Below are 25462 nucleotides of genomic sequence, written 5' to 3'. Positions count from 1 at the left end.
GGACTGGCCACATCGTGGTGGTTTGCAGAGGCCGCCAGAGAGACAGGCCACCCAAACACCAGTCAGAGGAACCAACTAGGAGAGGTACTGGGGCCCAGGGTCCAGTTAGTGTGGGGTTCTTCAGAAGCTGGAGAAGCATTTGCCGCACTGGGGCTCGTCGCCCCCTCAAGCCTAAACTCAAGCTCTCAGTAGAGCTACAAGGAGTTCCATGTAAGATGGAGTTGGACTCTGGCTCAGCAGTATCTATCATTTCGCAAGACACATTCAACTTTGTGTGTAGATGCAGTAACAACTGGGCTAAACTAAGGCCCTCAGATATTATTTTAACAGATTTTCAGAACGCTCACGTTAAAGTTAAGGGTGAAGCCACATTATTGGTAAAATTTAAAGCGTTTTTGGGGCACCTGGATGTCATAGTAGTAGAGGGCCAAAGAACGAGTCTTATTCGACTTGATTGGTTTGATGCTTTAGGCATTCAAATTACAGGCATTAACTGGACACAAACAGCAGACCTCATGACTGTTTGCGAGGAATATGCAGATGTTTTTGAGTCAACCCTGGGAAATTATACTGGCCTGCCAATTTCTTTTAAGTTAGATCCTAACGTTGTGCCAATTAGGATTAAGCCTCGCAGGGTCCCCTTTGCCCTAAAGCACAAAATCGATTCCAAAATCAATAAGTTAGTAGAACAGGGCGTATTACAGCCTGTTGATGGGGGGGAGTGGGAAACTCCTATTGTCACCCTAGTGAAGTCCAACGGGGAAGTTCGCATTTGCGCAGATTATAAATGCACATTAAATAAGGCCCTTAATCAACAAGCGTACCCGGTTCCTGAAGTCAACCATATTTTAGCTTCCTTGCAAGGAGAAACCATTTTTGCTAAACTTGATTTAGCGCAAGTGTATCAGCAATTGCTGGTTGACGAGGCCACAGCCGCGGCTCAAACAATAGTAACTCACAGAGGGGCATTCAAAGTCAAACGCTTACAGTTTGGAGTCAGTGTTGCACCGGGTATTTTCCAAGGGATTATGGAACGCACACTTAAGGGTATTCAGGGTGTCTGCCCCTCTTTTGATGATGTTCTCATTGCTGGGGAATCCCCAGGAGTGTTGGCCAATAGGCTTAGGGCTGTTTTGCAGAGGCTCCGCTAGGCGGGCCTCAAACTGAAGAAAAACAAATGTAGTATTGGGGTCTCATCAATGGAATTCTTGGGATTCCGTATTGATGCTAATGAAATTCACCCCACTGATTCAAAAGTGAAGGCCATCAAAATGGCTCCTAGGCCAAAATCAAAGGGAGAGCTGCAGGCATTTTTGGGCCTCCTAAATTTTTATCACACATTCCTACCTCATAAGGCTGCGATAGCAGAGCCCCTCCACAGGCTACTTGATAAAAAAGCCCCTTGGAAATGGACTAATTTACATGAAAAAAGTTTCCAGGATCTGAAAGCCCTTCTATCAGAAAAGTCCACTGTAACTCATTACATAGAGTGTAAACCTGTATGTCTTGCATGTGATGTATCTCCTTATGGGGTGGGGGCAGTGTTAAGCCACATAGAGAAAAATGGGAAACAGGTTCCTATTGTGTTTTATTCTAGGACTTTATCTTCTGCTGAGTGCAATTATGCACAGATTGATAAAGAAGCCTTGGCCATAGTGGCTGCAGTTAAGAAATTTCATGATTATTTATATGGCAGGGATTTCACTGTCTACACTGATCACAAACCTCTTTTGGGGTTGTTAACAACAGACAAACAAACTCCCAACATACTATCTCCAAGAATGCTGAGATGGTCTATATTTTTGTCTGCATACAATTTTAAGTTAATTCATAAACCAGGGAAGGAAATGGGCCATGCAGATGGCCTCAGCAGACTACCACTGCCACTAATGGATCCTGATCCAGCTCCTACTGCTAAAATATTGTCCATTCAGGACTTACCTGAGTTGCTCCTCCATGCAGGGGATATTGCTGCTGAAACTGCCACAGATAAAATTCTGAGCAGAGTGCTGTCATGGGTATACATGGGCTGGTTGGAAAAAAGTCCAGGCTCTGAATTTCAAAGTTATTTTGTCAGGAGATATGAGTTGTCTGCACACAAGGGCTGCATTTTATGGGGCAACAGAGTCATTAACCCCACTTCATTGAGGGACAGAGTCTTATACTCTTTACATGAAGGCCATCTTGGCATTGTAAGAATGAAAGCTTTAGCTAGAAGCTACCTTTGGTGGCCTGGCCTGGCATAAGGCTGTAGAGGATCAAGTTCATGGTTGCTATACTTGCCAGCAATCTAGGCCTGAAATGCCTCAGGCCCCAGTTCACAGGTGGGAAGAAACGCATACCCCCTAGTCCAGGGTTCACATAGACTACGCTGGGCCTTTTCAAGGTCAGCTTTTCCTGATAGTAGTGGATAGCCACTCAAAATAGCTGTAAGTAGTTCCAGTCCCTAATATGACTACTGCTAGAACCATACAGGTGCTGAGAAAACTCTTTGCAACACATGGGTTGCCTGATGTTTTGGTTTCTGATAATGGGGCTCAATTCACTGCTGCTGAGTTTCAGGCTTTTCTTAGAGCTAACCTGATCAGACATGCTATGTCTGCACCATTTCATCCTTCTTCGAATGGACAAGCCGAACGCATGATGAGGAAAACAAAGGAGGCACTCAAGCATATTATCACAGGTGACTGGCATCACAGATTGGCAGATTTTTTGCTCTGCCAGCATTCTACGCCCTGCACTGCTACAGGTAAAAGTCCTGCTGAGTTTCATTGGGGAAGGCGTTTAATTACTAATCTGGACAGGTTGCATCCAGACAGAGTGGCATCAGAAGCCTCTAGCCCAAAACCCCTGAGGGGGCTGCAAATGGGTGATTGGGTTTGGGCCAGAAACTATGGGCCTAGAAATTTGTGGGTTCCTGGTCAGGTGACCAAGGTATCTAGACCCCTATCATATGAAGTGGGGTTGGAGGGAGGGCGACTGGTCAGAAGACACATCGACCATTTTCCAGAACGGTCACTAAGTGAGGACTGTGGCATAAGACCCTCCCGAGGTCCTCAAACTGGCACCCAAGCCAGCCCCCACCAGAACCACCAGGGTTTCCCCTTCTCAGCTGAAGCTGATTCCAAGGAAGAACCAGGAAGTTCGGAAGTGCAACATGGGACCCCTGACCAGGCGAACCAGCCAAATCTCAGCAACTGCTGTGCCTAGTCTGCAGAACAGACTGACTCTGGGGTGGGCCAACCTGGTGAGGCCAGCCAGAGCGTTTCAATCCCCCTGGACGATGGAGCACAAGGGGACATGGGTCTACCCAGCCTTCCAGGTAAGCTGGTAGACCACAAAGTGAGAGGAACTCCAAGACGTTCTTCCAGGCCATGCAAACCTCCGGCATATCTCACAGACTATGTTGTGAAATAAAGTGATGTATAGTGTTGTGACAATTGTAGCACTACCTACGGAAATTGGGGCATTGTGAAATTGCCTGTACTGTTTGTAAGCATGTTCATTGAGACGTTAAGCTCTTAGTAGTCCTTACTACATTGGCAAGCATTTAGCCATTGTTTAATCTTATTGTAAGCCCTATTGCAATGGCACGTCTGTAAAAGTCGCTTAATGTCATTCTAGCCACCTTGGATGTATAAGCATTATTATTTATTATTGTGTTATTTTATTATGATTATTGGGAGTGATTCATAAGTCTTGACTGTTGTCAAGCTTATTAAGGGGGATTATAGCCTGATCCTAGGAGGGAGGGGTGTTATGTATTGGGCTTGTGGTACTATACCGTTAGTTCTCCAGCAACCCAGACAGGCCGTCTCCAATCCTGCAATTGGTCAGCCCAGGGCGAAAAGCAAGGGTTCAAACCTATTGGCTGCTACCTTAGGGCTAGGCTATATATTGTGGCTGGGAGCGGCTCAAGCTCAAGTACAGTTCCAGCAAGAATAAAAGAATAAGTTTCTCTGTACTCAGCCTTGTGTCTTCATTCCTGCTCACCAGAGCCCACGACACAACACCAACCATCAACTATAATGGGCAGGCTGCATTACAGTTGTAACTCAAGGACTACATGTAAGGATCCCTAGTGAGGAGAGGCTGTTCAATGGTGGGATTCAGCAGGTTTGCACCAGTTCGGCACAACCGGTAGCTAATTTTTTGTTTCCCAGGCCCAGAATGGACTTCTGGAAGCGGCATCCACACAGAGAACTGGTTGTTCACATATTTTAATCCTACCGCTGAGACTGTTGGAGAAGAAAGTGGACAGACCAATATTCATTGCCTACCACTTCTCTGATCAGATCAGGAGGCCCCTGCCAGATCTTATCCTGATCCTAAACTTTCTTGGCAGTAAAGAAATCTTATGTCACAAATGCCTACAGGCCCTCAGGTATTCCAGCCCCATTTTTATCTTCTTAGTTCCTCACTGCTTTTTTCCACCTGTCCTTCCAACTGCTTTTACTCTGTTGGGTTCTCCCCTTTCTCTTGATTTATAAGCATTTGTGTATGTGGCAGAGCAAAGCTAATATCACCCAGTAAGTTTACTTCTTCCTGTATGTTTCTGAGTAGAGAGGGGAGGGCAGAACAAGTCTTCAGTTGAATAGTTTGACAGTGAACACATGGACCCTCTGGGTTACAAGTGTGTGTACTTTTGCCTCACCATGTGGCCCTGCTACCACTATTGAAGAGGAAACTCTACAGGAACCCTACATTATCCTCTTGATGTTGTGAAATGCAGTATTTGCAATATCTAGAATCCAAAGGAGAGGATTGTATTAAGTTGCTTTGTGCGACTAGATAACTTTGCAAAAGGAAAAGGCAAATCAGGGGAAGAAGGGAATGAAATAGAAATAACAGTTTTAAAAAAATCTGAATCCCATCTTTGGGATTGATGGCCTTTTTAAAAGTTGAACATCTTTTTGAAAAATATGGGTAAGTGCACTTAAATGCAAGCTACTTCCTTGTGAATATGAAGAATTCTCTAAATTCTAGCGGCATTAATAGCAGGAGATTGGCCTTTAATGTTCACAACAGCCTATTCCAGAAATTGTTTATTAGAGTCCCAAATGTTGAATCCAATGAAAATTAGCCACCAGCCTTTAAAATGTATTTTATTCCTTAAGTTCCATTTTTCATAGAAAGAAATATGAAATCTGCATGCAACTCCCTAAATATTTCAAACATTTAAATAGTGTATGATAATTTAGCAGTACAATACATTATACAGAAAGATAATATAGGGAAATCTATAGTATATTTACAATTGAAAGGTAGTTTTGTTACTTGTATTTTTATGAAGAGGAATGTACTGCTTACCAGTGAAATGATTACATTCGAAATAACAGATTGTTTCTTTTCTGACTAAAACCTATATGTCCATTCCCCTATCAAAAATTTCATCCCTTCCCAATAATAAGGTACATTTTTGGATAATTCTAAGCTACAAATCTAAGAAATCATACACAATATACCTGAAGATATCACAACACAAAATTGCAAACTTCAGAAGAATTTCAGGTAAGAAAAAGGGTCTTTTCCATATTAAACTGCTTTAGAAATATTTTTATCCACCAAAAGAGAATGAGTAGTATACTGTATTTTATATTATCCCATCTGCAGGGAATAGAAAACAAACAGCTTTTATCAATTTTGTAATGAGAAACCTTATTTCCAAACTTTACAGCAGTAGATATCAATGTACAGAACAATCCCTAGTTTAGCCCCTCTTATTCCATAGAAAAGGACACACCAGTAATGTTTATTGTCGACTAGAAACCTGCCCTCCCCATGCTAAAAAAGAGTGACTGTTCTAGATTTTGTTTTTAACAAATTAAGATTCATTTTATGAGCTTATAAAGCCCAATATCCAGTCATAGGAACAGAAAAGTTATGAAATTAAGATTATACAAATACATTTTAAATGAAGATTATGTTTCACGATATTTTTCACTAGAAAGGAGGCGTGTATAGGATCTAATATATAAAGACACTTATGAAATCTGGTGGCTTATTTGCAGCTATAAAATGTAAAAAGTGATCCTTGGTAACAAGAAAAGTGCTTTATAATTAACATAGATGTTGAGTTGTGTCTTGTGAGAAGTCAACTTTGTTGTCCATCTTTCTTATGCCCATCAATTAATCAATCCCACTTCTTCTACTAGACATCACTCTCTTACTCTTCATAAACTCTGAAAATATAAAAATAAGAAATTAGCCTGAACAAACAGTGAAGCAACCCTATAGCTATTCAGGAAACTAAAATTCAAAGCACTGATCCATCAGCCTTCTTGGAGTAGATGAGATATAACTTGTTCTGTTCTTTTTCTAAGTCTTACACTACTTAATTAAGTTGCTGGAGGTATAAAAGCAGAATTTGAATGGCCATTGGTCAGGGATGCTATAGTAGTAAATTTGTGCATTGGGAAGAGGATTGGACTAGATCAGACATGTCAAACACAAGGCCCGGGGGCCGGATCCGGCCCACGAAGTGGTTTCATGAGGCCCGCGAAGCCATCCTGGAAACAGTGAGGGACCGGCCCCCACTGCCTTGGCCCTGGCCCAGAGACCCTCCTTCTGCCAGAGACCCTCAGATCTGTCCCACTCCTGCCCAGGCCCCCATAGGCACCCTTGATGGGAACCATGTAGAGCTGGCCATGCCCACCCAGTAGGCCATACGCACTCTAGCCACGCCCACCCAGTAGGCCACGCCCACCCAGGCCACACCCACCCAGCCCCCTGAGGGCAACCGCAATGCTGATGCGGCCCTCAATGAAATTGAGTTTGACACCCCTGGACTAGATGGTGAAAAGTGATATATGATGATTCTGTGAACAGCAATATCAACTGATTTCTCTCCCTCACTGTTACTGTTCTGTAGTTAGTGCTATTTAGTGGCATATTGCCTCTTAAAGTGGTGGTGAATAAAACTAGCTTTCTATATATGTTTCAGGCGATGCTAATATTTTATGTTTTTCAAAGTTAGGTTAATTAGTTTTCTTATGTTGCTGCAGTCTGTTTTGCAAGATATATGTAAGCAGTTGGACAACAATAAGTTAGAAAATACAGAATGGGATATTTAATATAGGAAGAGGTTTAGAAGCTGCTTTGTGAATCTCTTCAAGAAGCTTTGACATGTGTTTCCAAATTAAACTCTTCAGGTACAATAGCAGTTGATTAAGCATAGAAGCCTGCTTGTTTATATGTAATTGCTGCAACTGAAAGCTTTTACTTTAATTTATAAATACTGAGAATAGGCAAAAAAAAGTTTAATAAAACAAAGATGTAAATATTTTACAAAGTATAGCTGAGAACGCCTTCGTATATTATTGTATTAATTTATAGTGAAATGTCTCTTAGATATGTTTGCTCTGTTCCCACAACATCCTTAACCCAGTTTGCCACTCACGCAGCCAAATCTCTTGGCTGTTCTAGGTTGAGAATGTCAAATGCCCACTCACTTTTTCTAAAGAGGGCGTGGAGAGTATGCACAAGGCTGGATATCACCAGTCCTTCCCTGTTTGTAATGTAGGCAGCAATAGGTATAGTTTAGTCCACGGGTGTCAAACTCGCCACATCATGTGATGGGTTGTAACATATTGCAACTCTTTTTACATTGCCAGCAATGGGGTGGGTACAGCTTTGGTATGATGAAACCGGCCCACAAGCCAACAGGTTGACACTCCTGGTTTAGTCAGAGGCATCTGCAAGATTAGGTGTTTTTGTTCAAATGACCAAAGCAGTGTTGCACAATTACGATGCAAGCTCTGCTCTTTTTATATGCATGTATGACATCACAACACCATAAAGAAGGGATAGAGCTTGTGTTGCAATGGCATAATGATGTTTTAATCTCTTCCTGCAGACAGCTCTGGGCATGGCCACTGCAGGTAATCAGTATTTGATTGAAATGTTCGTATGGCTAGGCTTTGGCTGTGAGTGAGTGTTGTAAAGTTTTTTTTCCAGCTGTTCCTTCTTTCCACTTCTCTATTTGGAGGAGAAGATATACAAAACAGACTAATATACTAACTTTTCCTCACAAGAGAATGGCTGGAATTACTATACATTTGTGTCTCATGGGGCACACTTAGGATAGACTTTATGCTTTATGACCAAGTCAACTATTCCTATTTGGTGTTCCCACACTTATTGTGGCAATGGGGCCATTATATTCTATGATCCATTTCAAGTAATCCATCAGGCACAACACACCTTTATCCTTGCTACATTAACAGAATCTTACAAGTTGGAAAGTACAATTTTCCCACAAAATACTTAGGATCACTTCTGAGCCTCTTGTCCCATCTATTATGTAGCTGCAGGCTATGCTGCCTCTTATCTGACCATTCCCCAGGCAGCATCTCTTTGCCCTGACTCCCACGGTCTTTCTCATTAGAGGTACCAATAATCTGTTAAGTACCTCATAGAATTAGTGACTATGTAACTACTAGTTTTGTTCCAGAAAGACACCACAAAAATGCTATTAAGGGGCCAGATTTTTGCCATTCCCTATTTAAAAAGGTGAAGTAACAAACGTGAGCTTACTTACCTTATTAGTGGGACTAAATTGTTAACAAGAAGCAAATTTGATACAACACTGCTCAATTTTTACTTGGCAATTTTTTTTACCTCCCCGTGTTGCGTTTACAACACTGCTCACATTTACAAAACCAGCAAAATCATAATTAAAACCATCAACTATTTCTAGATATGACACCTGCAGATTCTTAAAACCTTCAAAAGTTTCTAATGTACAATTTAAACATTGTTGGGCTCTGCCCAACTTCTGCTGATAAAAACCCTCCTCTCTTTTAGGGAATAGGGGTACATTCTCTAAATAGTACCTGCAGTGTTTTGCTTGTATTCTGAGCTTTTATCAAAGGGGAACTAGATAGGCAATCAGGCCCTTTGTTCCTAGAAGTTCATCTACTTCTGCTGTTTCACCTCAGGGCAGGTGTGCCAAAGCTCATTGAACCAGAATGCTAAAGGAAATAGCTGATTACCCAAGTCTCTATTCATCTCTTTTATACAGAGAAGCAATCTTCTGGCCTTTTCACCTGGGAAACAGGCATTTAATTTGTTCTCTAACCACAAAGGTTTTTGTTGTGTGATCCTGGGGATATCACCTAGGAAGAGGTTTTTGAACGATATTTATGTTACATTGGATAGGTGGACAAAGATTTATCGTATTGGTACACAATTGCTAAGCAAGAGATGCAGTAAATAGATGGAAGTGAAATATTAGAACTCTTTTATATTTTTTATCCGCTTTTATTGTTTTTTTATAAATAGCTCAAAGTGTGAAAATACTCCTCTTATTTTCCCCATAACCACCCTGTGAGGTGATTTGGGCTGAGAGAGATGGACTGGCCCAAAGTCACCCAGTCGGCTTTCATGCCTAAAATGGGATGAAAGCTCACAGTTCTAATCTAAATTCTAATTCACTATTGTATATTGCAACATGCCTTTGTTCTAAAAAGCAGAACTTTTGGTTTTTCCAAAAATCTGAAGTCTAACGTTAAAAGATTGAAGTTGCAGTTATAACTGACTGGCCCTGCATTAGCTGAATGGAAGGACAGATCTTTACATAGTGTATCATGGATATTAGAGAACAGGTCTTTTTCTCATTTTCAGAGATACAGTTGCAATTATTATTTTTTTATTTGAGACATTTAGACTGAACATTCCAAACATCTTATTCCTTGCCAAAACTAACAAATCTTGGTCCTTGATGTCAGGTATAAATAAAACTTATTTACATTCTGTAAGATCGGGCCAAAAGATGTCATCTCTGCAGGAACTAGCCAAACAGCACACCAGTTAGATCACATTAAGTAATATAATTCCGTCAATATGAATATCCATATCAGTCAGAACTTCCTTTTGACTTTGGGCAAATGAGGTTATGCTTTTTTTTAAAAAAAAAAATCAATCTGATTCAATTCTGTGGGTTTTCTAGATATTAATTATAATGACCAGATGGTTCGTTTTAAGAGCACATAATAAAGTTTTGCATCTATACTTTTAATTGGAATGGCAACTTTAAATTGATAAATTAAGCAAATTAGAGAATATCTCCTTTTAAATTTGCATTGCTCCCTACATGACCCTAGCTACTGGTAAGAAAGATAATTTCAGATCTCTTTCTAAATATTCATTTCTTGAAGAAGCGCCTTTCTAGAGGGCATTCAGAGACTATGTACTGTATGTCTATTAATATCAACTTTGTGAACCTAACAAAATGGCTTCTCTCAGAATTCCAAATGTGATCCAGGTAGTGTGGTGATTTTAGCCATGTTACCTCTAGCAGGATTATGCCAATTATTTGAAAGGGCTCTTGATAAAGTGGGCAGACTTGAAACCTCCTACTGGGGGCACTGAAGTGATTTGTTCTATTTTTTATAACAGAATTATAAAGTTCAGATTGATCCTAAAGAAGTTTTAACTTCTTCTTTCATGATATCTTTAGATATCATCACAGTGCTTTGCTAAAATCAATACCCATCAGATATGTCTGGCCAACTACAGTACATCTAGGGAGAAATGCCTGGCAATTTTAGAAACAATAATCCAGCACATCTGAAATTGCTAGGTTTCAGAAAGGCTTTTAAAATATTTGATGAGGTGAAAACTTTGTTTACAGGTGAAAAATATTCCAAATTTTGGAGGGTCTTTTTCCTTAAGCACTCTGTTTAACTTGAATTCAGTCTGTGCTTTGTGCGTAATATAATCTGTAAGCAAAATGCTTAGCTTGTAAGCCGCCCTGAGTCTTCGGAGAAGGGCGGGATATAAATGGAATTAAAATAAAATAAAAAAAATAAAATAAAATCAAAATTGATCTTAGTATTAGGCTAATTCAAGGTTGTAAATTTTGAACTCGGTTTTATTAAAGGATTTTAGCAAAGCGTAAGCAGAGGATCTTTTTCAATTCACTACATGAGCATAATAACAAATATACTTTAAAGAATAAGACATCTGTTTTCCAGAAGGCTTTTATTTTTTTTAAAAAAAATCTCTCTAGGGCTTTCTTCTCAGGAAAAAAACGTTGGGACTCTATTTGTGTAGCGGCTGGGATAAAAATCAAAACTGAGTGGAGCTTTTTTTCCTATTATTTTCTTTAATTTCTGGTTTACTCCTCCCCTGCACTCACTGCAAGAGAATAGTAAGACTACAGTCTTGTGAAATAGAATTATGCATCAGAAGTAGAAATGCAGAATGCACTACATTTGCAACAGCTTCTGAAAAATAATAAACATTGTTTCCTACCCATTCCTCATACTTTGAACACTTCTCTCTCTCTCTCTCTCTCTCTCTCTCTCTCTCTCTCTCTCTCTCTCTCTCTCTCTCTCTCTCTCTCTCTCTCTCTCACACACACACACACACACACACACACACACACACACTTAGCAGAAAAAGACAAGCATAATTTATGGTACATATTGCATGCATAAAAATATGACAAAAATATTAGTGATCATCCTTATATTAATACTTTGTCATAAATTGCTTGTTGGATTTGACTGATTGACAGTTAAAATCTGGAGTGGCATGTTAGTAAGAATGGGCAATGTTTAACACACCAACTCTAGGCTTAAGCAGAATTGTTTTGTTTGTGTGGGTATGCTTTCAAATCAGTTTTGACTCCTGGCGCCTGCAGTAATCCCTGAGTTTTCTTGGCAAGGTTTTTCAGATGTGCTTTGCCATTGCTTCCTTCCTAGGGCTGAGAGAGAGAGGAAGAGGGAGAGCGGGCAGTGGGCCTAAGGTCACAAAACTGGTTTTGGATCTAAGGCAGTGCTAGAACTCCTGTTCTCCCACTGTTTCTAGCCTAGACATAATTGCTTTTCTAGGCAGAACCTACTTCAGCAAAAATATAGATATATTAATCTGTCAATTAACGTATTAAACTTTTTTAAAGAAATCAAATGATAGCATAACTTTTTTTTCAAGTTACATTGAGCCTGTATCTATAGAGTGACACCTAGCATGCTCGTCAGTGGAATATTGAATCAAACATTTTCAGAGACATCTTTTTTCTAAATGAACAAATTTGGTTAACAAGAAAGCCCTCGTGTTATAATAAGGCTAGATGGTTGTCCTCACCTTTCTTTTTCTTTCCATATTGTATACCACTTAAGTAATCTTTTTGTACTTGGAAGTTTAGGATGCAAGCAGTATTGATGGCCACCTCGGAAACGTGATTTCATTGTGACTCTGAAATAAAAAACGATTTGTCAGTACAGTTATGGAGTGGCTCCTACAATTTTAACAAACAAGATTTGTTAATACCATAATTAGTTAGCTGTCTCTTTCTACTACAAGCATTGGGCAAACTCTGTCTTTCCAGATGTTGCTAATCTACATTTCCCAAATGTAATCCTTTATTACTGACCATGTTGGCTGGGGCTGTTGGGATACATGGAGTATTGGGACATCTGGAAAGCCATAGTAGATCATTGCTCTCTCTTTCAGCACCTGAAACCTTGATTGCATTGTTGCATGTGATTTTGGCGTTAGGCAGAACCTTCTACTTCAAGTAAGTCACAGTTCATGCACTGGTAAACAGATTGCAGTGACATCAGCATTAAATGCTGTTAAAATTCTGTTGGAGAATTAGAGTTGGGAGAATGGAAAATCTGGATGTGCTTGGTCCATCTTTCTGGCAATCAAGCACTTAACTAGACCAATTGTTAGATGTTAGAGAAATGAGCAAATCTCTGAAGCAGCATGGATCACTGCTGGCAAGATTCAGATGCTAGATGGATCTATTTTTATACTCGACAAGTTCTGCTATGCATTACATTCATTTTTGGTGCACGTAAATAACACTTTCCACATTTAGAGGCCAGAAATGGAAATTTTTATGTATGTATCTTGCTGTTCCATATAATGAAACTTCATAAGAACCAGAAGATTTTTCTTTCTTTCTTTTTTTATTGAAAAGTTTTACAATACATTTTTAAAAACAAACCCCCCATCCCCCTCCCCTCTCCCCAACCCCCCCAACCCTCCCCTCCCCCCCGACTTCCCAGAGCAAAATACAGGGTATAAAAATACAAACAAACATAATCTAAAATATGCAAACAACAATAAAATATTACATTCTATCACACTTTAACTCTTAGTAAAATAACTACAAGCTAGTTATACATCATATATATCCGCTACTTATTCAAATGCTAAATGAAACTTTTTAGTCCCATATTTATTCTGAAGAGAAGATTTTTCAATAATCTGCTGCTCTCGGCTCCCAGCATAATTCTAAAGTGATAAAAGCTACTGTAGCATTCCTGATCTTTGCGGTAGCAACCACCTTGACAATATTGTTCAGCTCTAGTTTTTTTGTCACACCAAATGCCTGCTTATTCTCTCATGGATTTCTTTGGTGCACTGTGGCCTCATTCTTCTTGGTCCCCTTTCTTCTCTGAGATTATGTAAAATACAGTGTTAGAACATAACCATACAAAACAATCATTTTGTTAAAAATCTTTCATGTATCCCAGAGCTTTGTGTGACTCTTTATGTCAGAATGTGTATATACACACATCTAATCACATAGAATGTTTCAGTTGTGCTTTGTAAAAAAAAAAGCTGTCAAGTTTCTTATTCATGAGTGATAGTAACAGTTCATACTGCATATCGTATAATGTGATCTTGTTTCATTTAGTGTGTAGTATTATTTCATTTTTTGTATGTTATAATCATTGGTTTATAGATTAACATGTTGCCTGAAATTAGTAATCATGGTTTATTCAATGAACTAGAATTAATCTATAGATTGATTGGATTCACATATTACACTAATGTCTTTAGGACAAACATATCTTAATTTAAAGAGTCCCAACAGAGTCAATTTTACAGTATTTTTCTCTCCGTGATTACAGTAATTTAAATTACTTATTACAGGAAAGTTATTATTTAATTCCAAATCTGATTTCTTTTTCAAATGGAAATTCAAAGTAAAAAGAGGGGAAAAATTGAGAAGCATTGCCAAGCTCTCATCATTAATGTGTACCCCAGCTTTTTCACTTAAACATTTTCTTGAAGTATGATAAAGAAATTTATAAATCAAATTCATAAGTTAAAATGTATAGTCTATACAATGAAATTGAGCGAACCTATAAAAACATTAACAGTGCAATCCTAAAATTTTCAATTCTGAAGTCCTGTTGAATTTAGTTTGAGATTGCAACCTTATACATCCTATTCAAAACAATTCTTTTTAGACAAGCATAGGTTTACATTGCAACAGAGAGAAAGAAAAATAACTAGAAACAGAAAGAAAAGAAAAATGCACCAGTGTGGTAGGCAACTTTTAGAATGATCTAATATTTAAAAAAAAACACCAAGTGTTTTTGTCTTCTGAAAAAGAGAAAAAGTAGAAGGGATCTCAGGACCGCATGCTCAGAGGCTTAATCGTGAGAAGGGTTTTTTTTTTTTGGCTGTTTTTAGCAATGAATGAAAATGTTCTCTAATGGGCATTTCAGTTATATTTCTACCTCAGAACTTTTGCCTTTTCCCTTTGATGCCAGATCTGGCCAGGCTTGTAAAAGTCTGGCATTCACAGCTCCCTCATACCCATCCTAAAAAAAGCTTGTGACTGTTTTTCTGCTGGCCTTCCAACATCCCACTTCTGCTGGCATTTTGTTTGTGAGAGCACACTGTTGTTTGGTTTTCCCATCAGGCAGCCCAGACGAGTCCTTGGCAGCCAAAGCTCAGGCAGGAAAGCCTCGCACTGCTTTTGTTATGCTGATGCACGTTTCTGAACCCTTTGTCAGCTTCAGGTCAACTGATGTAATGGAGACATAACTGTCTATGCAAGCGGACTGGGAAAGGGCTACCTCCATACCTTCTGGAAGTTTGAACATTTCTCAGGACCTGTCAGAAAAAGGAGGTCACTGGCACACTGGACCACAGAAGCAGTTGGAACAGGCCTTTCCCGATTTTCACATGAAAGCTGATATTTGGGGACAACAGAGCGGGAAGCAAGAGAAGAGGACAGCCCCCTTCCTGGCCATGGAGCTATCTTCTGAGTTTATTTTTCATAAAAGGTAGCTTCTTCACCCCCCACCCCCCAATCCCAGATGGCCGAGCCATTCCTTTTCTGATCCAAAATTTCACACTAAGCTCTTGAGGATTCCATACTAGCAGATGCCAAAGAATCCCTCTTCTAAGGGAGCCAACTTTTTCTTTCTTTCTGAGAATTTCTAAAGACAACTTTCTCTTGTTGGAAGGGAGATTGCATGAAGCAGAGTTGGTAGGACACGCATTTTTGCACTGGTCCAATTTATCAACATTTTATATAGCTTCTTCTATAATATAATTCTGTTATTTCCAAATGCCAGTTTTTGTCTGATTACCATTGCTGTATATCAGCAACTGAATAATTCAACTTATGCAGATACTACATTTGAATATTGTTTTAAGACTATGGCCATAGATGCATTGGATGGATGCATTACATTTTTGTGGCTGGTCTTCAATTATAATATTGCATTTATATATTTATTATCATATTGTGCTGATGTCTGGGTCACTGATTCTCAGTTCTCTTCCCCACAAACGCTGGGTATACAGCCTCAGGGTGAGGCAGTTCTGAAATTCTGCTCCCCTCCCTTCTCCCCATCCCATATGCATGCCCATTAATTCTCAGTTGATCGTCACTGCTGTATTGCAGGTTTGAATAATAATGCACGGAGATATCCCTGTTTTTGTTTTGCTCTCAGTAAACAAGAGTGTTTAATACAGTTCACAAAAACTTTCCCTAAGCTGCTACTCTTCAGATAGCTGTAGTTCTCATCCTATTCCTGGTGACTGGGAATTTGGGAAAGGAAAATTGCAGCACTTCTGAGGTGGGGCAGGTTAAGGGAAGGCTTTTATATAGGATCAAGTTCAAAGAGAGCATACCCTGAGTTCTAGAACTTTGGTAAAAGGAATTGTGGAACAACATGCTAGATTCGGTGGCATTCGGGTTAATATTCTTCCCAGAAGTCATGCTGTTGGATTAATTTCATCTGTATGTAGACATATTTTTTTTGTTGTTTAGAAAAGATTCTCTGTCCACTTATCTACTTATTGACCTCCGTTGCTACCATAAAACTGATTTTCATTTTGGCTTTTTTATTCATGTGAATCTCAGCTTTAGAACTGCCAGCTTATGCCCCATGTGCTTTATGGATGTAATGTATTATTATTATGTATTATTATTACATAGCTTCAATTACAATTTTTGGGAGATGTTGTATATTATTTTAAACAAATAATATGTCAGAAAATCTTGAATCCTGGTATTTTTGAATCTGTCTTGAAATTCTTACTGAGAAGATATCCATAATGCACTGAAGGGATTTACTTCCAAATGACTGAATATATAATTTGATCATTATGAAGTATCTTGAACATTTCTGACAAACTTATTTAACTGCTACAGTATATACTAGACTGAGTACAGAGCTGCGAAGGAAGTGATCGTGATTCAGAACAGAGTGGAAGAAATTGCTTTGGCAAGGCAAATTCTTCCCAGCTACAAGAATTTTTAAATGGTATATGAAACAATCGGGTACTGCTTGCAAAGAAGAAATAATGCATTAGCAATCCGCTGCAATTCTATTTTTAATTTCTTGATTTTGCATAAATCTCGGTAGGCGTGCATTATCCTAAGATCTCAACATTTTTAGCTTATGCCTCTTCTTCCTCTGGTTAGGGGTGTGCAGAAGTGCTTCACATTTATTAAATGAGCACAGAGACAAGGGGTTTGATGCATAGGGCATGAATAATCCAGATAACATCCACCCTCTGATCTCTGAACTCTGACGAAGTGTGTGTCTATATATGCCAGTGCCAAAATTAGTTTTAGAAATGAGTCTAATAGATTATAATAAAACAGAGTGCAAAGCCAATTCATTAAAAAAATGAACATCTGCTAATCCCTATTTCGGTCCTGGTAAGAGTGGGTGGGCACTTTATAGAAAATGCATGTGAAATGAAGAACAATGCAGACATGTTAAATAAGATGTCAGAAATACCAAAAACACTATTTTAAACAACTTTTATGGATACAGGAGCTCAGCTTATTTCAATTTGATCCTGCTAGAGGGGCCAGTTAATAAGAAGACAACAAATTAGTGTATTTCTTTGAATGTTTATATACTAAGTGTCTTATGAAATGTTTAATTATTGTTATAGGTTAGTTGTACTGGTGTTGAATTCATCCATTTTCCCATCTCTCAATAGATTTAGCTTTAGAAAATATCTGTATATCTAACCAGAGGGGGATTCAGAAAGGAAAATTCAATGAAAAAATTCTTAACAAGATTCTTTATTTTTGTCTTTCTTCCGACATCATTATTTGCACTTTTTAGGTCTTAAAGATTAATAAATTTGGAACCACATGTAATGAGAAAAATTTGGAATTATCAATCTGAAAAATCTGAAATTACCAGCAATTAAAACAAGGAAAGAAATTCAACTGGTTCCAAAGACAAACTAAAAGGGAGCATCAGAGGGTGTTGTTTGGAGTTTTCAAACAATGGCAATGAAAAATAAAATTCCTCTTTGCTTACAGAACATTTGTTTCCTGGGGCAAACTTGTTCTCTTCCTGCTACAGCAAAACAATCAATGTGATTTTTTTTAAAAAAATGACATTGTGTAGGGGAAAAAAATTCTTAAGAAGTAGAATCGTGTTTGCTTTTGCCATCATTCCAACACAACAGTGAGGTAAGCTGTGCTTTTAGGTTCATAGATCACTCATCACTTCAACGAGGAGTCACAACAGAGTGATAAAAGTGAGCAGGTAATGACTCTTTTTAATATCTTTACTGTGGATACTGTTTTTATAGCATCCTTGGTGGAGCAGTGGGCTAATGCCTCCTTAAGTAACACCAGCTGCCTGCAATTAGTGCAGGTTCGCATCCCACCAGGCTCAAGGTTGACTCAGCCTTCCATCCTTCCGAGGTAGGTACAATGAGGACCCAGATTGTTGGGGGCAATCAAGCTGACTTTGTAATAATGCCGCTTGTAGGGGGTGTGTGAAAGCCCTAATAAGCAGGCATGTACATAGAATGAAGGCTACTGCTAAGCTTGTAAGCCGCCCTGAGTCTTCGGAGAAGGGCGGGATATAAATGGAATTAAAATAAATAAATAAATAAATAAAATAAATCCAGTATGGGGAAAAAATCATTCTGGCCACTTCCTTTCCTCAAAGTGTGATGCTGCAGAATCTGAATTCTACAACAGAGCCTTTTTTCTAACTTTTTCTGAACTAATACCTATGGTGTCCTGTGTTATATCATTGTGATACAGGTCTAAAGTAAAAGAAACCACCAGATATTTGGCATTATATACTTTAGCTAATAAACATTTTTTTTTATTGGGGGGGGGAGTCTACTACTGAAATACACCACAAGAAATGGGATCTGAAAGTAGCTATTCCTCTTTTGCTTCCATCCACATGTTTGATTTGCCACTTGGAAGAAAAGGCAATATTGCTAAATGCCTATGCAGAAGGGTCCCGTTTCTTGCATTAGTTGACACAGAAGAGAGTGAGCTTTGGTATACTACAACTATCCTTTTCTTTAAGTAGGACCAGTTCATTTACATTTGTTACTTGTGGGTTTCAGAGCCCATATGAAAAGAAGTTTTATGTGGGTTTTTTTTTTTAGGAAGATTTTCTTAGCATATTTTTGATATGGCAGTCAAAGGGGTGAGGAGTATTATATAAAGTAGGCATGATTAACAATGACTTGGTACTGAAATCAGCAGCTCTACTCAGCTAAAAGAGATCTGCGTATACCGGTAGTCCAAATATTTAGCAGCAGTACATCTCACGAGCTTAATAGACTCACAAATAAAAGTACTCAGTATTACATTACATTTAAAGGGTTTTAATCACTTAAGAGAATGGGATTGTAACAGTTGCACTGTTCTGCAGTGTTTTATAATAAATATTTTGGGTTATTTGCATCTGTGAAGACGAGATTCAGAACATAGAAACTCTAATGCACACACGTACACAAATAAGTACAGGTGCATAAACAACTGAAAAGATTTATTGCATTTCTAAGCTCATATTACGTTTTTAGTTTACACATAATAAATTAATGATGTTTGTTAAATGTAAGAGAAAAAACAAGTTTCCACCTATTTTGCTACACTGAATATGATACTTTAAGCTTCTGTAATAAACAGTTTATTATTTCTCTCATTTTAACATTCGCAGAAAAGCAGACTTAATTAGATATAGATATAACGCTGTTTTTAAAAAAGACTTACATGATCATTCGTTCCTTGCAATATGGATATTTTGGCCGCTCTTCAAGTTTCTGAATATCAGAGAATCTTATTTTCGGACCCTTTCTTAAGCATTTGCATTTTGATCCTATAAGACAAAAAGTATGTGTCCATTTGTGTATGGACTAAGTTCAAATATTATTTTAATATCTACAGAAACATCTGATTTGTTTATAGTTTCACTTTAAAAACAAGTGCTATAATTCTATATATGCTTAAGCTGTTTACATTCAGTTGAAGTAGACAGAAGATGTGTAAATATTTCTGTTTATATACAGAAATTAGATCCATTATATCTAGTAGGGCTAACTCCCAAGTAGACCCACTGGATTGCAAACTTTGTGTATAACAAGCCATGTGACAAACCCATCTTATTAATTCTGCTCCTGCTGTGTTGAAATTTAATGGCAAAGAAAAGCTTAAAGAAAATAAACAATATGACTAATGACTTTCGTGGGTGTTAATGTCTTTCCTTTTAATATTAAAAAAGTATGCCAAAAGCATTCCAAATTCATTATTTTATACTCTACAAACTGCAAAAAATAACACAGTACCAAGTTGGGCCAAAGAGAAATTTAACAACAAACAATTCAAGCCTTCCAACAAAACCAAAATAGTAAAAATTCTGGGCACCTGCACCTGTTAAGAGTTCTGTTCACTTTCTCCATGGTGCAAAACCATGGATGAGTTCGCCTTTCAAAGCTGGTCATTCCAAGAAGTAAACTTATGCTGAAAAATTAAATGCCAACTAGGGCTACCCATGGCTTTTCATGGGGACTTTCCTTATATTTCCCATTTTTGCAAACCTACGTTCTGCGGTCTATTGCTATATTTCTTCCAAGGACCACAATTGTGTTTCAATCTGCTCTTTCGGTGAGGGATGCAAAAATGCCAGAGTGAGAGAGATGGTGGTTAGTGAGTAACCTGTAACTTACCTTCTACGCTGGTAAAGCAGATTACAAGGACCAATATGAGGAGAACTGCGGTTAAAAGCTTCATAGTTAAGACCTGAAGAGCCTAGAATTGGGTTCACTTAGGTCTCACTGGGCTAACCTTCTTTCTCTTTGCCCCCGGGATTGTTCAGATAGTGGGGGGGTCAGCTGGCGTTTGAGGGGTGCCAGGCCAAAGGACGGGTGGTGACTGACTCGTCAGGCTTTGCTGCCCTGGTTTCTGCTGTGTCTCTTCCTGCACGTCCCGCCAGTTTCAGCTCCTCTCTGCCTGAGCACGGAGGCTTTCCTCCTCTTTTAAAACAGCTCCTGCGTGCCCTTTTTCCTCTGACTCATTAATATGCAGATAGACTCAGTTACTTTCAACAATTTCGCAATTCCCCCCCCCCTTCCAAAGGGAGGGACTTACAGCAAGCAAAAATAGCTGATTCTGCTTAAGGCAGCGAGCTATCTTCGTGGATCTCACAATGTAAGGAAAGAATATGAAGGTGAGAAAAGGGGTGCAAAAGGAAGTCTTCTTTCCCCCCCCACTCAAAAAGACCTGGGGTGAAACCGGCCGCATTCAGCTGAAACTCTTGGGAAAGTCACTGTCTCTCAGGTCAATGCACCTCACAAGGTTCCAGTTGAGGATGAAACTGAAGGAAAGGATAGTATGAAGCCCACACAGAGCTGAAGAGAATGCAGAATACCGGTGATCCTAACAGGATAGGATTTAAATGCGAATTGAAGCTCCCAGAATCTAGCACAGATTAACATTGATGCTTTGGTTGTTAGGAAAGATTTCAAAGTTTTGTAGACCTACCTGGTTCCTTTCAGGGAGGATAGTGAATTAGCTGGCATTTCCCCTTTTCAAGAGTGCAGCTCTGGGCCTTGCATTTTCTGCCACACACTGAAATCTAAGCATACTGTGTTGCATATTCTGTTATGCATTATTACTGAATAATGACCATCACTATAACTGCGGGCAGCTACAACACTTATCAGACTTGGCTGATGTCAATCTAACCTTGTGTGGGAGATCCCCAGAAAATCCAAGAACTGGACTGGGAAGCTGAAAAAACAAAGAAGGCAATGGAAAAATCCTTTCCATCTTGTGTGAAGAATCAACTCTTGAGTAATCAAGCTTGATTTGACGGAGTCATGTTGAATTAGACGAATGAATGGATTTGGTGCAGGATATCTTTCTGTTTGCTTTATATTAACGTGAGACCAATTTCATTGATTATGAAAATGGAATTCGACCGGCAAGCCATCATCCCTATGAAATATCTCCCTATGCAGTTGCAAACACTTTGTCACATCATTGGAAAAACAATTTGAAATCATATGTTTCTCTAGCCTTTGATATCTAGATGATGTCATTTTTCTAGGAAGCACACTCAAGATAATTTGGCTTAGAATTGGACCAAACCATGGGACAGTATGTGGGGGCAAGAAAGTCTGCCCACTTCCAGCCAGAGGCTGCTCTCCTGTGAGTCAGAGATCTGTTACTGATGATAACTTATATTTTTTGCCAGGATGTTTCAAACTCCTCAAGAGTTTGATGGGGTTCCACAAGAATTTGATGGGGTTCCATGAGAGACTCAGGGCAAAAGTTTTTTTTTTAAAAAAGAGCTCGGGAAATAATTTTCTGTCATTAGAGATTTATCTCTTGATCAGAAATTCCATTTTTTTTCAGTAACAGGTTCACTAGCCTGAAAATGTTGGAAAAATGTGCTCAATAGTGAAAGTACAACTTCCCCAGTTCTAGTTTTAGCTTCTTAAAACTTCAATTCCAGAGGGATATCAGAATCTGTTTGATTCTGGAGGTAGCTGCTATCTGAAATCCTACAAATCTAATGCCTTGTTGTGATGTATGTAAATGTTATCTTTCTGCTACGTATTGTGATGCTCCAGTTGAACAGGAACTCAATTTCAAAGTAAAATGGAGGAGAAAAATACAGGTGCCTCATGGTTCCATTTTATTCTTCGTATTTGGTTGGCTTTTGTATAGTTTTTGTTTCATGTTTTTAACTTTTTGTGGCTTGAATAGATAATGTGCTGTGGACATTTTAATGGCATGACTATAACCCACTGAGAATCTCTGGATTGCTGCAGGTAAAAACAAAAGAATAAAAAAAAAACATTTGGGCTTGTTTTCTAAAGGTGAAAGGAACATTTTGTTGTGATTCAGGGTCAGCCTGTGGGTTCGGCAGTTGGGTCGGATGACTCAGAGGAGGAGGAGGGGTGTGTTGAAGAGCTTGCTGATGAGATCCCTCAGCCAGGCCCCTCCCACCTGGTTACGACACAGACCCAGCTGTGTGAGCCTGACAGCGTGGATGAAGATGACCCACAGCTGGCCCTGTTCAAGGACACCCGACGCAGGAGGCAGTCAATCAGGAGTAAACAGAGGAAGGCAATGGGGCACCTCGGAAGGAGGCAGAGAGAAGCCACGCCCTAAACTGTATAAAAGGGGAATGCGTGGGAGGGCTGGTTTGCTGAAGGCAACCACTTGAAAAGCTCCTGTTTCTTGGTTCATGTCTTGTTTGTTTTTGTATCAATAAATTTGGCAGGCTTAATTCCAGCCTCTTGCCTTCTTGTAAAAGGGGTTGTCCCTGCCTTTTCTGCAGGGCCGGTAGCAGGCTGGTACAGAACACATTTAGGCCACTAAGTCCAATCTCTTTATCATGTAGAACAGGGGTGTCAAACTTGCCACTTCATGGGACACGTCGTGATGTATCATGACTTTTTTCCCCTTGCTGGAGCTGGGATGGGTGCAGCTTCCGTGTGACGCATCTGGCCTGCGGGCCAGCAGTTTGATACCCCTGATGTAGAAATAAAAATTAAAGAATTGCAAACATCTGGCTAGCTATCTAGCCCCCACTTAAACAAATTAAATGAAAAGAAGGCCATCATTTTGTTGGTAATTGGTTCCCCTGTCAAACTATTTTTACTATTTGGAAGTTTTTCTAGCTTTCTATTGGAATTTGCCTGAATTTAGCTCATTATATCTTGTATTCTTTAATAACAGAAAAAGGGTCTTGAGCTTCTGTGTGATATTTTTTCACAGGCTGTATCTGAAGAATGCTATCATATTCCCTATTAGTCATATTTTCTAAATATATCCAATTCCTTCTATCTGTTGACTTGCATTTTAACTTGCTGATCATCTTTCTTATTGCAATATTCCAAACTTCTTTGCATTTCTCTGAATTGTTCAAAAAAGAGTGACATCAAAAACTGGACACAGGTAGTATACGGCCAAACTGCAATGATTACTTTCTGTGGTTTGGAAACTGTACATCTGTTGATACAACCCACAACTGCATTTGTCTTTTTTGCAGGCAGAACACAGGGTTGGCTCAAATTCAGGCTGTAATCAATAAGTATCCCAAGATCTTTTTCACAAATGTCATTATCAAACTAGGTATTCCCCATTCCATACATGTGCGTTTGATTATTATTTCCTAAGGGAAGAACTTTACATCTAAAGCTGTTAAATTACATTTAATTACTTTCAGCCCCTCTCTCTAATCTAAAATTGACTGTTTTTTCTCCCAGCCAATTATCAGCCATCGTTAATCTGACAAACATTTCCTCAATCTTCTTATTGAAGTCATTAATAAGAATATTAAAGAGTAGGGAAATTTAAGTATGAACTTTGACACGTACCAGGTGATATTTCTGTCCAGTTCCATAAGAAACCTTTGATGAGCACTTTTTGAGTACAATTATCTAGGTATCCATTTCATCATCGTTCCTTCAATCCACACTCAACTAGCTTATTAATCAGGATGTGGTGATGAAATTGTCATCTATCAAGACACTATCAGGGTTAGTGCGAAATAAGAGTTCATATGGTACAGTATAGAATAGTTAAGGGATGCCTTTTTCTACTTATATAAACCATCTCAGTATATGAACTCAATTTTCTCTTGTTTGCCATGAATATGAGCACAAAGCATGGAAAAAGAGTGATTTTGATAAGTCAACATTCATGAATTAATTATTCAGCAAAACAAACCAGAAACATGGGCTGTCCTTCTTAATTAATTATATGACTATGAGAGCTGTCCTTTCAGAATCCGATATTGTTTCCAATGTCTGAAGCTGGCAATTTAAGGAGTACATGCATACCACACGCACAAAGAATATACTGAATGATGTATTCATCCCCCCCCCCCAACTCCCCAGCATGTTTCCCGCTCATGTGAGACGTGCTGCTGACATGCTTGGAACATCTTGAATATCCTTGAGGCTTATTAATGCAAATCTCTGTGTTTCCTTCTTTCCCAAGACGTGCCTCTTCTGTACCTTCAAGTGCTTGTGTCTGTATCTGTATGCATGTGTGTCTCTCTTGGTGTGTGTGCTTCTCACAGAAAATAAGCACTCACAGGTCAAAAGTCATGGCAGCAAACATGCAAATGAAATGCATCCCATACTGATCTGACAAAGCTCACCTAGGGACAATCAAATTATTATCTTGTTTTTTTTAGTATATGGTTTAGAGTAAAAATAAATAAATTAAGGACATGATTAAGGACATAAATTAAGGCAAGATTCCAAAGCAGTGGCTGGGTTGGAAAGAAATAAGGAAACAATCATGTTTTACTTCTCAAGCTTAGCATATGAATTTAAGAGATTACAAAAGACAAATCTGCTTAAGATTTATTTTCTTGCTTTTTGTTGGCATTAATGTGCTATAAGTCATCACTATTATTTATTCAATCTGATTCATTTAATGCAGAAACAGAATAGATGAGCCACCCTGGTCCCTTGCTGGCTCCATCCAGAGATGGTGAACATGGAAAGGAAAAGCAGAACAGCCTAAGCAGGAGCTACCAAAGAAATAAAGGGTCAAGGAGATTTATCTGCAAATTTCTATAGCCTTAAATTCATGGGATGGCACATCACTACTTCTCTGCTTAGCCTGTATAAAAAAACTCACAAAATAGGATCATGGCAACTAGTCCAGATTCTGTGAAGCAATAAGTCTTTTTAGGTACTCTACTTAGAGAGTGAAGACAAACATCTGAGAGAGGAAGTGAGGAGGCTTGGTTGATATCTGGAACCCAAACAATACTGAGGCCTTTTGAACTCATTTATATCCAGGTTGATGGTTGGGATTCAGATACATGTTGCTTCTATGTTCACATAATGGATATGAGCACTGTGGATAATTGGCATCCATGGGGAGCTATTGTATTTGCATCCTCATATGTGCACCCAGAGCTCTTTTATCAAAAGGTGAAAGTCAGAT

The 25462-nt window shown here is 38.9% G+C and overlaps 1 protein-coding gene across 1 annotated transcript; it reads right to left on the bottom strand.

Moving 5' to 3' along the window:
* Positions 1-5223: 5223 nt before the first annotated feature.
* Positions 5224-20477, bottom strand: CXCL14 (C-X-C motif chemokine ligand 14). Its single transcript, XM_083352699.1, has 4 exons — positions 20212-20477; positions 19259-19364; positions 12091-12201; positions 5224-6182 (listed from the first exon to the last, which is right to left on the bottom strand). Exons 1-4 carry the CDS (start codon positions 20273-20275, stop codon positions 6167-6169), a joined length of 297 nt encoding a protein of 98 aa, XP_083208825.1. The 5' UTR covers positions 20276-20477; the 3' UTR covers positions 5224-6166.
* Between the last annotated feature and the right edge of the window lie 4985 nt (positions 20478-25462).

The sequence above is a fragment of the Vipera ursinii genome (genome assembly GCF_947247035.1).
Source record: "Vipera ursinii genome assembly, chromosome: 2".
Lineage (NCBI taxonomy): Eukaryota > Metazoa > Chordata > Lepidosauria > Squamata > Viperidae > Vipera > Vipera ursinii.
The sequence above is the reverse complement of the archived record's forward strand: the minus strand, read 5'-3'. Positions and strand labels throughout refer to the sequence as shown.

Excerpts from the sequence above, each read along its gene's own strand:
- CXCL14 (XM_083352699.1), bottom strand. The coding sequence starts at position 20,275 with ATGAAGCTTTTAACCGCAGTTCTCCTCATATTGGTCCTTGTAATCTGC. Across the intron at positions 19,365-20,211 it reads CTGCTTTACCAGCGTAGAAG|GATCAAAATGCAAATGCTTA; the intron begins GTAAGTTACAGG and ends TTTGTCTTATAG. Across the intron at positions 12,202-19,258 it reads TGCAAGGAACGAATGATCAT|AGTCACAATGAAATCACGTT; the intron begins GTAAGTCTTTTT and ends TTTTTATTTCAG.